The sequence below is a fragment of the Bombus pyrosoma genome, linkage group LG11 (assembly GCF_014825855.1).
Source record: "Bombus pyrosoma isolate SC7728 linkage group LG11, ASM1482585v1, whole genome shotgun sequence".
NCBI classification, from domain to species: Eukaryota; Metazoa; Arthropoda; class Insecta; order Hymenoptera; family Apidae; genus Bombus; species Bombus pyrosoma.
Window position 1 is genome coordinate 7845612 of NC_057780.1, and position 12545 is coordinate 7858156.

The 12545-nt window shown below is 41.4% G+C and overlaps 1 protein-coding gene across 3 annotated transcripts in view; it reads left to right on the top strand.

Moving 5' to 3' along the window:
* LOC122572420 (fringe glycosyltransferase) overlaps nucleotides 1–8225 on the top strand; it is a 118153-nt gene extending 109928 nt beyond the window's left edge. For all 3 annotated transcript variants that reach the window (XM_043737362.1, XM_043737361.1, XM_043737360.1), the window contains 2 exons: nucleotides 1415–1500; nucleotides 5099–8225. In XM_043737362.1, coding sequence (XP_043593297.1) covers nucleotides 1415–1500; nucleotides 5099–5156 — 144 coding nt within the window. In that variant the 3' untranslated portion in view covers nucleotides 5157–8225. The remainder of the gene's footprint in view (nucleotides 1–1414; nucleotides 1501–5098) is intronic.
* Nucleotides 8226–12545: the final 4320 nt, after the last annotated feature.

Below are 12545 nucleotides of genomic sequence, written 5' to 3' on the forward strand. Positions count from 1 at the left end.
GAGCAGGTGATCGCCTTATGTTTACGCGTGGTCGTCGCGTACACCAGGTGTTATTTGCTATTACATGCACATTTTCCGAGTTCCCCTGCCTTCGAACGCAACGTGCCGTTTTTATTAACCGGTCTGGTGTTGACAGTCGAATATTATTTTCTTGTTTGACTCAGTTTGCACGAGTTTCTTTTTCGATGAATGGTAGAAACAAGTACATCTCGAGATATATGGCTGTCTCTACCGTTTAACAAAGATACCGTGCAAGTCAAATAAGGAAACGATATTCAGCTGTCAACATCAAATTGGTTCGTTAAAATGGCAAACCGTAAAGAAGATCGTTCGAATTGAAGCAAATAAGAAAATGATAATCTACCGTGAACAGACGAAGCGTATCTCGAGATACATAGCTGTTTCTATCGTTTAGGAAAGAAACCGTTTCAATCAAATAAGAAAATGACGTTCATCCGTCAACAGCAGATCGGTTCGCAAAAATCGCACGTACCGAAACTGCTGCGAAATTATTTAAATTTATAAAAATCGGCGGAAAAATTCGAACGATTACTATCGAGATCAACCCATTAGGACGATAATCTAATAATTTCCATAATTTTCAACGATGAAACTCCAAAGGGACCGCAGAGGGTTAATAATATTCTGTGACACAACGAAATTAGATTACCAGTCGGCGGTATCTAAACACTTTGATAGATCGTTAACAACAAGGTATTGATCGATTCGTGGGTTAATTATGGATTCATGGATTAATTCCGACGAAACGTAGACCGATCGATTTCGATTAAAGCGAACGAGAGCCCAAAATGTACGGGAACATTCGAAACGCGCGTGCTCCGATTTCGACGAATCCGAAGATTCTTGAAAAGCTGACGAAGTAGAAAACGAGTATACCGAAATTTTCCATGGCTCGTAAGCTACGCAAGCGTATCGTCGAGTCTCGCGGAACAAATATTTTTATAGCGCTCATAGGCGGAACATGATCGGGCTTTTGGTCTCGCGTTTCATACGACCAACGTAATACGTGTTGCTTGATTCTCGGCCTGGTATGCGAAAATAAGCAATATCGCGTTCCTTTCTGATGATCATGCGCGTCAAGCGTGCCATAATTTGCTCCCGATATAGCGAGATGTCGTAACGAAGCATCGATTAACGATACCAGTCGACGAAACAGCGCGTAACCCTTGATATTTCGATGCAGATGATCGTTCACGAGCTACCAATCCCAACTGTCACGATAATCTGTCAAAAGATTATCCGGACAAAATTGGACAAAAAGGTGGCTTCGATCATAATTAAGATGAAAAAGGAAAATTGCAGAATATATGGAAGTAGATGTACGGAAAATAGGAAACTAGAAGTTGCTCGACGTGTTCTTCCTCTCATTTACGTTACGGATTTTCTGTTGCAGGTGTCGTTCAGCTACTCGAAAGGTCCGAGGGACGAGTGGAATATTCTAAAGATCGACGGTTTTGACATGAAGGACGATCCGAAAAGGTACCATTTAATCCACATCGATATAGTGGAAAACTTCGTTTGTATGAACTTTGCTTATTCGAACGAAATTGGAAAGTCCAGTCGAACGAACTTTTGCCGATTGCATCTATCTATTTGTGCGTGAATTCTTATTGTCAGAACGAAAAATCGTAGGTAGTGGGAAGTTGGATGGTCCTCCATCGCACGAACCGCGACTATATAAATCACTGGTTGCCAGAGAAATTCATACGAACGAAGTTTAATTTATCTGTATAACGGTAACAACACGGCACCTATATCCTACGAATCCTCCTTTTACTCCGCTCTTTTGCATTTTTAACACTAACTTCACCAGGCCCGATCAAATGGCCGGTTTCAAAATTTCATTTAAAGTTACGAAATTAAGAATACCCTCGCTGTTATTCCTTTTGTTCAGCTAACTTCGTGCAAATTTCTATATCAACAAAAAATCGAGGAATTGATCGATCGGATAATATACGAATTTACATATGGACGAACAAAAGAAACAACGACGAATGTGCAATTTTAATGAAATTTCAAAATCGCTCACTTGACCCGAGGTAACGTTAGTGTCAAAATATCTTTACCACTGTCGTTTAACTAACTATCAACGCCAACGTTAAACCATAATCTATCGGCAGGACAGTTTCGACATCTCCGTACCTCGACGAAAATAATTCGTCTTCCGTTTCCATCCTCAATTTCCTCGGCGCTCTCTAATGTCTCTTTTTCAACCTGCTCGACAAAAGCATCCGGGAAGGTGTCGAGCCTCGACGGAGCTAATCTATCCTTTTCCTCATCGAGGCAAAGGGAGCACAACAGATAGCAGTTGAGCGAAGAGAAGGGGAAGAGTAATTAGCAGCGGACAGCTACGTGTGCCACAGGATCTTCCTGCTTTCGTCCTTTTCTCCCGTTTCGAGGGAACGCGTCGTTCCACGCGCGCATCTTTTTCCTGCCGTTTCTTCGACCCGGTTGCACAGCGCGGCGCAAAGGCTCGAATTGCTCGGGTAATTGCTCGGCCCGCGCGAACGAAAGCGGAAGGGCACCGAGCTAATGACAAAGATGCCACCGTGCACGCCGCGCTCCTAATTGACTTTATTATAATTACCAGTCGGACCGACCTTTTACGACCGACCATTTCCCCCTTTCACCGTTTCATTCTCCTCGCTCGAGACGTTTCGCCGCTCGTTCTACCATTTTTTCCAGCCGACGGTTTTCCTAGGCACCGGCGGTTTTATTCTTGCCACGCGACCGAGTTCGGGAAAGATAGGCGAACTACCGTTCCTATGAATATTAACGAGCCTTTCGCTGCTTCGCAGCGCCAGCCCGAGGAAAACAGATCTCGTTTCACGTGGAATTATCGATCAGGTGCCTCCTAACGTAACTAACGCCCCGATATTTCTTCGCTCCGCCATCGAGTTCGAAATTAATCCATCGCGCACGTCGAATAAACTGCTGCAACGAGAAGGCTGATCGGGGAATTTCCTAGTAATTCGAATAAATCAACCGGAAGCAAGTTGAAGTTCAGCCGAAACAAATTGCTCTTTGAAACGTATTATAAGGTCAGTCGACCGATATTCCTACTAATATGCTTTCTCGCTTTTCCATGTGAAATCTCTACCTTCCTTTCTCTTTGATCTTTCAGTGATCTCGTAGGAAGATATAATTTGAACGCAGTTGCTCCATTATTGCCTCAGAACCTGGAATCCCTAAATTCGACTAAACCGATTCTCTGTAATTCCAATTGTACGAGTCCCCGAGGGTAATCATATTCCATATTAAGCCATAATTAAACCGACGAAAACTAATTTAAAATTAATACGAATGTAATTACTCCTTGGACCGTATTATAAATCTATAGCCAATTAACGTTCGTATCTAGGGCTGAACTTTTCATTGCAAAACTTGCACGTCTTTCTTTCTCTTTTCATCTTAATAAATACAATTACGATATAATTTTTTAATACAATTTAGACGGCAGCTGCCTGCTTGTCACTTACTGCAGCAAATCTTTCGATCTTTAAATCCGACTGAATCTTCTGTAATCCCAATTCTCCGAATATCATACGGGCAATGATATCGCATGTTACTATAATCAAACGAAAACTAATTTAAAATAAATTTGAATCTAATTACTCTTTGGACCTTATAAATCTATATTTGGCTTACAAATCTATAGCCAATTAACGTTCGTATTTATGGCTGAACTTTTCATTGCAAAACTTGCACGTCTTTCTTTCTCTTTTCATCTTAATAAATACAATTACGATATAATTTTTTAATACGATTTAGACGGCAGCTGCCTGCTTGTCACTTACTGCAGCAAATCTTTCGATCTTTAAATCCGGTTGAACCTTCGATTCTCTGTAATCCCAATTCTCCGAATATCATGCGGGTAATGATATCGCATGTTACTATAATCAAACGAAAACTAATTTAAAATAAATTTGAATCTAATTACTCTTTGGACCTTATAAATCTATATTTGGCTTACAAATCTATAGCCAATTAACGTTCGTATTTATGGCTGAACTTTTCATTGCAAAACTTGTACGTCTTTCTTTCTTTTTTCATCTTAATAGATACAATTACGATATAATTTTTTAATGCAATTTAGACGGCAGCTGCCTGCTTGTCACTTACTGCAGCAAATCTTTCGATCTTCAAATCCGACTGAATCTTCTGTAATCCCAATTCTCCGAATATCGTACGGGTAATGATATCGCATATTACCATAATCAAACCAAGGAGAACTAATTAAAAATGAATTCGAATCTAATTGCTCTTTGGTCCGTATTATAAACCTATAGCCAATCGATGTTCGTAACTAGATACGAACTTCCGCACCTTTCGTTACGAAACCTATACGCATTTCTTTCTCCGTAATTTCTCTTAAACTTTTTATAATGTACGCTATTTTAACGAATATAATTATGACGCAATTCCTCGATATAATTTAAGTAGCTCCGCCTGCTTGTTGCCGATCGTAGCAAATCCTTCGATCGTTAAATCCGGCCAAATCTGCGATTGTCTGAAATCCCAGTTCTCCGAAACTCACAGGGTATAATAATACTCCAGATTGACTGGACTGACTTGAAATTAATTCCAATCAAATTAGCACTATAAACCTATAGCCAGGACTAATATTCGCATCTGAAAACGAACGTTTGCATCTTTCCATATGTAACCTACACACCTTTCCTCCCCTTTAACTTCTCGATAATCTCTTAACAGATATAACTACGATACAATCCCATGGTAAATATAATTTCAACGTAGCTGCCTCTCTGCTACAGCAAATCCCTGCAATCGCTAAATCTGACTAAATCTCCGATTCTCTGTAACGCGAATTCTCCGAATCTCGATCGTAATATTCCAGATTACAACGATTAATATTCCGATGCTTGCAAGATCTAACCGATCGATCTTGCAATTTCCTAATCTCAATAGTTTCCAGCCTTAAATCAGCAGCGTTCCAATCTGCCGCTGTTCCACTCCAAACTTCCACCATTCCACGCTCATAGCCGTGTCAACGTTACCGAACGTCGTGATCGCACGAAGATACGCTGGTCCACGTGTCGATATGTTCTAATTACAGATTCAGGTCGATCCACTGCCATCTGTTCCCACACGTACCCAATTGTCCGCACAGATGATGACCAGCCGGACAATCCAAATCGTAACAAGAAGAGAAATGCGCTCGATCCGCCGTTGCATGAACGGTCGGTTGTTGGTTGGCCATCGAGATCGGCCCTCGTCTCGACCTAATATCGTTGTAATTTGTTATCTCGTAGTATTTCCTTCTGTTGCGATATCTTGTACATAAGTGTAGATACGCGTCTACGTGGCTCCATCGACGTTTATGAGTCAGGCAGGAACGTTTTATCGACAACTTTTCGTATTTTAGAAGACGTGTTTCCTCTGCAGATGGAAATAACAGAGAGTTTCCTTTTTATTTTTCTCTTTTTTACCGTGCTGTGATTTGTACATTTCAATCTCCAGTTGTTGTTATCGATCGGGGGACTTTCGACTTTTCGACAAAGCGTTTAGCGCAGAGCGGGGCGAGCAAATGAAAATTCGAGAGGTAATCGATAAGACAGAAAAAATACGATAATTTTGTGAAATAAGATTCATCGGATCATCGAACGAACGCTATACCATAATACAGGTAAGTAATTATCGGTAACGCGGTGAAAAGCACGCGGTATGGAAGTTGCCGGTACTATCAATTTTAGATTTTCTTTTGTTCGCCATCGTGCACTTTCGAAAGGAGAAATCACGCGTACTATTAGGTCGTCCGAGAAGTTTCTTTCGTTCTGTAAGGAAATAACGGATGCACAATGTTTTATCGAATTACGTATAATCCATTTTGTCCTATCAGGATAAAGAATACAACGTTCGACAGATCAGGTTTCATGTTTGTACAAAGATGCGTCGTTGTAAAAGACGCGTCTGTAAAGGGAAGACACTTTCCGGACAACCTAATATTTAACAATTGTACTCTCGTACTTTGCCGAAATATAAAATTTCTCTTCTCGGATGAGTGTAATCAGGCATCGACGATTAACGAAATTAACGCAGCATGGTTAGGTATACGGTTGTTATGTTTTGGAAACGACGAAGGATGATAAAAGAACGTCGAGCTTCCCTCGAAAGTCAAAGTACGCGCAAATAATCATTAGATCGCGGATACTTATGCGAATTCGCATTTCCGTGAAAATATTTGCAAGAGTAGCTTCTAAGCAAACACCTGTTTCGGGTGTTACACGTCACGAAGAACGCTACTTTCCACATTTTACGCGTCTTTGCACGATACATATTCTACGCATCTTTTCACCAATGTAATTTCCTACGAAACGCATAAACATCCGCTGTCTACGCGTTATTGCGCTTCTTACGATTGGCAGAAGCAACGATCGTTTGTTGCTCGTTCCAGTAACGACGGCGCGGGTTCTCGAAAGAATATCTTTTCTTTAATTTAACAGTCTGTCGTCCAAGTAGTCTCGTTCCTGTAGTCTCGTACTTGCGTATACTTTCGCATATTCTACCAACGAATATCAAGAGAGAGAAAATAAGTTGGTTTCAATATTTAGATTTTTCGCGGTAAACGTTTCTCTTATCGTTCGTGGAGTTTATTGTATTCCCTCTGTATATAAGCAGTATATGTTTGATAGTTTGTACATATGGAAATTATAAGACGGAACACCCGGAGTTATCGTTGCGAGTTGGAACGTTTTCGACGACGCGGCCGGAGCAACGAGGAATTCCTCGTTTTTGGCAAAGCGGAATTCCTCGTGTCGTCGAAAGCGGTGAAACTTCCATCGTGGGACATCCATTCGATCGATAACGCTGGGTGAATTGGTTGTATCATATGATAAGAGAGTATTTGACGACATTCTCGTCGTCGCGTGACGGAATTACCTTAAGCTAGTCTCCCGTGTAATGAAGCAGATGGTCGTACCATGTGATATTTAATGGGTGTGAGTGGATTCGTGTTTCTGCGCCCGGTTGTGCGTTACGTAAGTTCGGGAAAAATCGGATGCAATCGATTCGAATAGCCGGCGTCCCTTCTTTGTTCAAAGACGAGGAGTCAAAGAAACGTGGACAACGGGTAGAATGCAGTTTCAATTTTTATCCATTTAATCGCTTGCCTCGTGACTACGATTATCTACGCCGATTCGTATTTTTACAAACAGTTGGTGGAAGGAAGAAAGGAAAGTTTGTTTCGTCCGTTAACGCTTTACCGACCGCCAGCTCAGGCGCAGATTCTCCCTGGCGCCGGCTCCCTTTCGGTTTAGACTCTCCGATACCATTCTTTTCGTTCGTCGCGAACGGTACGTTTTTCAAATTCGTGCAAAACCGTGGCAGCTTACAAAGCGACGCAACTGACGCAACTGAGCAACGTGCCTTGGCAGTAAATAACGAATTGCTGCTCGAATAACGAGAAAGTTCGTAAATAAAGGCGACGATTAATAGGCTATCGATCGGTAAAGTGTTAAATACTATAGCGAGTTTCCATTGAATGGTTTACGCGCATATTTCAACCTGTTTTGCGAGTAGTTCCGCACATGCGAATTTCTCGGACTTCGTAGCAGGGATTACAGTTTCCATCGCGAGGAAATTACGCTTCGACTTTAACGTCAACTTTCGTTCTATGATTGGTCGCGATGCAAATCATTTGTAACATTTTCATACGATATCGCGCAATTATCGAATGTAATACGCGCGATGTTGGAGCAACGAAGAGCAAACACGCATAGATAACTGTTGAGAGAATCACGAGGCAAGGGTTTGAAATTGTCGATGAAATAATCATTCGTTCGATCAGTCGTTTGCCGGCTACGAAAATAACAATGATAGCAAAAAATATGATCCAAAGATAGATCGTTTAAATACAAGTGGTAAAAAACAACAGTTTCATTGTCCCCGATTTTCTCGTTCTCGTTTTGCGTTTTGCTATCGATCCAATCAGTGTGCAATATCGCGAGGTATATAAAGAGAGAGAAAGAGAGAGAGAGAGAGGAAGAAAATGGTATTCGCGAACCGACGAGCAACAGATTAATTGTTCTTTCCGGCGTTGTATTACGTAGTGCACCTGTTGCATTCGAGCATTGGGGAAAAAATCGGGCTTTTCGACGATTGGAATTGGAAAACACGACGGATATACGATTACGTATATTGTAACAATGAAGTTTTATATAATACACTGTATCTATTATACGGTAGATCCGATTATAGCCAGTTCTCATTGCGATTCCTCTTCCGGTTCCCTTCCCGCTGAAAATAATTTGATTTCGCCATCGTTTCCCTCGGGTGAATATTATTTCGCTTCGTAAACTTTTAATTAGCGGAATGTTTCGTTTTAGAAGTTATTCGACCGCGATTCGATCGATCTTGTAATTTCAGCTAGTTTTCAGAAACGGTAAGACCTCTAGATTTCAGTTTAAAGACGCGTCAGTAAAAAATAAAATAAAAAATAAAAAACACCAAGAGGGATTGTTCGTTCGAAGAGATCGCGGGATCGAGGGATGTAAGCGACTTCCTGTCCAAGTATCTCCATCTGTTCCGATTTGGAAGAGACCGACGACCAAGTCGGTAAAGTTGCTTCCTTCGTTCTTTGTCTTCGATTCTCTACGCTTATGGGATCGTTTCGGACGATGCTCTATCGTAAATCCTACAGACGCGTCTTCTACGACGAATTCACGATAAAGCAAAGGTACAGTAGCGAGGAAGCTTCGTCGAAACTGCGTACTTCGTCCGTAGTTTCAAACTGATAACAAAGATCGACGGAAGTAAGTATGTACATATCCAGCGAGACGCGGTGACTCCGTAAACGATCGTCGATCACGAAGGGAATTCGAGGTAAGTCCGTAGTCGATAAAGCTGTAAAATCACTTATCGATAGATATTCTCCGCACGCATTTCCTAGTTATTTCATATCCCATCGAAAAAACCGTCGCGTAAATTACATCGAAAGTGCCAATGATTATTCGTTAGATCCAAAAACTCTTTCCAGAATTCCAAACGAAGTACCGTCGTTACGTTCAAAGAAGAAACACGATGCCACGTCTCTCGACTCGAACAATCCTCTCCAATTACTTCCCTTCTCCGCTTCGCAATCAAGAAGAGCCAGCTTCCTACTTTCAATTCCTGTTGCCTATCTCCGGCAAACTCGCAATTCGCAATTTACTTCCGTTCTCCGCAAATGTATATCCTTGACACGCGTGTTGCCTCCTCGGAGGCAAGTTGGTGTCTACATCAAAGAAGAAAGTTATCGTTCCACGATGGTCCCGTTACGTATCGCGGCACACGAGCCGCTTCTCGCGATTGCTTTTTCACGATTCGGCCGTGCGCTGGGAAAAAGACACGGCTGATGGTGGTGGTGGTGGTGGTTGCCGCGAATGCGATGGAGGTATATTTACGAGCTACATGGCCCGGGCACATATTTACTCGGAGGCTCTTTCACAAAAATTTATTCGGCCGTCTCGCGGGGATGCGAGCTACTCCCTGCGGAGAGGATCGCGCGTTTATTCGCGTGCTTCTCCCTTCTTCCGAATTTCCACCACGCGAGCACCCGCCAGCATAAAGTTACGGGTCCGCTGTAAAACTAAGCTACGCTGCTCCGAGCTAAGTTTCAAACTATTTCCTTCCATACATACACTGCTACTCGAAAATGTCGCAACATTTACTTTTCTTTTTCTTTTTCTTTTTTTTTTTGGAGAGATGTATATCATAATTACACGATTACGGATAAGTCAAATTGCTATAGTCTCGACTTACTTTCGCACGAGCAATTTCGTCTTTTCTGTATGCGTCACGATTTGCGGAAATATGAAATTTTCGCAAACTGCATTCTCTTTATACCGTACAAAATATATTATAGCCATGTTTTTAAATATTTCTTTGATGTTCGTTGTCCGGTGATTGCACGAAAAGGCAGTAAACGTTCGATTTGTCGACTCGTCGTACTCTCGTTCCACGAATCGTGCGAAGGTGTCCGCGTACGTACGATTATTATTTAACTTGTACTTTACAATTTATCCAGCTGGACATCCGGTAAATTTTTCTAACTTAATTGCTAAATAACACACGGATGGCTACCCCCAGCGGGATATCATCTTCGAGTTTGACCGTTTTATTTCTTTAGTGAACTCTGTGGAGTGTTTTCTTTTCAGTCTTCTTTCTATGAGAGTTTAGCTCGCTTCAGCAACCAGCTGGTGCTAACGCGTACGTGGGACCGTTTTCGTCGAAAGGCTGAGCTGTGGCAAGTTACAGTTTCCTTCGTTCTTCGTATCCTAAGTCCTACGAATGTCCGTGTTTCTGATAACAAATTTACGATAATACGAAGATAGCATTCTATACGTTGCAGTAACTCGATCGCGATATGATACTTTGTTTCTGATCCAACGTTAAGAAAGAAAAACTGACGAAAGCGAGCATCCACTGCGACCCGTAAAACGATCATCGGTCACGAAGCTAAGCTCAGCTAAATTGCACTGTGCCAGGTTCCAGCTTCTGGCGGAAACGCTCTCTATAATACGTACGTGTCGAAGCAAATATTTTTTAATTTAGCGCAGCATGATTTAGCTTAACACTTTACCGACCGCCAGCGATTCAACGGCGTACGCACGTCCGACCGTGCAGAATCTCAGGCGCAGATTCTCCCTGGCGCCGGCTCCGTTTCGGTTTAGACTCTCCGATACCATTCTTTTCTTTCGTTCATCGCGAACGGTAAGTTTCTCAAATTGGTATAAAACTGTGAGAGCTTACAAAGCAACGCAACTGACCAAGGTACCTTACCATGGCGCTAAATAACAAATTACTGCACGAATAATGAGAAAGTTTGTCGGTGACAAAAAGCTGATTAATCCTTAGAGTGCTATGGATGCATATATGCGCCTGGCGAAAGACATCGCTGTGGACTAAGGACGCATATATGCGTTTGTCAATTTTTCCGATCACCTACGCGGAAGTAATACTATTACGTTTGTGTGAGATAAGTATAAATGCGTTTCAATGTTAATGCCGCGTTCGAAGAAACTGTCTTTTCTTTTTTTTTTTGTTTTTATTATTTAATACTTTGCATTCGCAATTTGTCCAATTTGAACATTTGGTAGAATTGAAACCGTTGAAACGGACGAACTGTTGAAAAGCAATATTCTCCGCTAAATAATAGCACGATAGGAATGCAGAAAATGCGATGTCGGATTATGTATCGATAATTGCTTTGATATTTTTCACGCACAACTGAATTATTAACTTGTGTTATATTTACTAAATTTAGTTTTCCAGTTTACCACTAAAATTCTAGTTTATTATTTATAGTAAATTTCAATGTTTGTAATAAATAATTAATACTAAAAAATAACGCTATTGAATCATTTAATCTCGTGCAAAAGAATTACTATAACTTATTATGATTTGAATAGTCAAGCAACAGGATCGTCAGCGCTGGCAGCGTGCCGTCTGTATGGATGGCATAAGCTCCGAGTATTCAGCACTCTAAGGGTTAATAGGCTATCGGTCGGTGAGCGTCGGCGACAAAAACCGATTAATCGGCTATCGGTCGGTAAGCGTCGGCGACAAAAACCGATTAATCGGCTATCGGTCGGAAAAGTGTTAGGAGAGAATTCTGGCTGTTTAGGCAAAATTAGAAGGTTGTCCGGAAAGTTTCTTTCTTTCGTTTTGTAAGGGAATAATAGACGCACGATGTTTTCTGTTTTATATCGGTTTATTGAATTATGCACGAACGTAATGATAGAAATAGAACGAAATTGATTATTCAATAAAATAATATAAAACAGAAATTGTTGTTCATCTATTATCGCCTTGCGAAACGAAAGAAACTTTTCGCACAAGCCAATATTTGACAATCTTTATGTTCGCGTAGGTGATTTGTCGCCGGCTTTGCTGTTCAGTTTCGTACATTTCTCGATATGCTATAGCAAGTTTAGTGCAAAAATACGTATGGGAAAAAAGAAAGCGACCTTCGTCTGACCCTTGACAATTCCTCCTACGTGGTCCTCTAATCTCCTAAATATGTCTAAGTTGTCCCCTATAATCCCCTGAAAGCATTTCCTTCTACCCAGCGTACTTCTCCAACTATTCTCGTTAATAGATTAAAACGGAACATCTTACAGAACTAGGCTTCAACGCTTTAGTATTCTGGCGTTAAGTAATTTGTTTGCGAAGCGTGCTCGCTTAGATATTCCTGATATCCTCTGTATTTACGTGGACGTAGAACGTGAACTTCGTGCAAGTAACAGTTACGCGACGCGAGTTAACGATTTATACGTTGGGCGCAAAAATCCTTACATCGAACCTGCAGTTTCCATCTTCTTCATCCGCGAAACGGTGCTGTACGAAGGATGTAAGTTTCGAAGCAGGTAGAAACGAACGACGAGCGAGTAAAGGGTCGACGCTTGTTTTTCGAGACACCCTATATGCAGGGTGGCACGGTTAAATACGATCGTCCGAATATCCGCTTTATTTATCGTTGTACGAGGAAATTTATAGAAATAAAATAAAAGGAAAGGATAACGGTG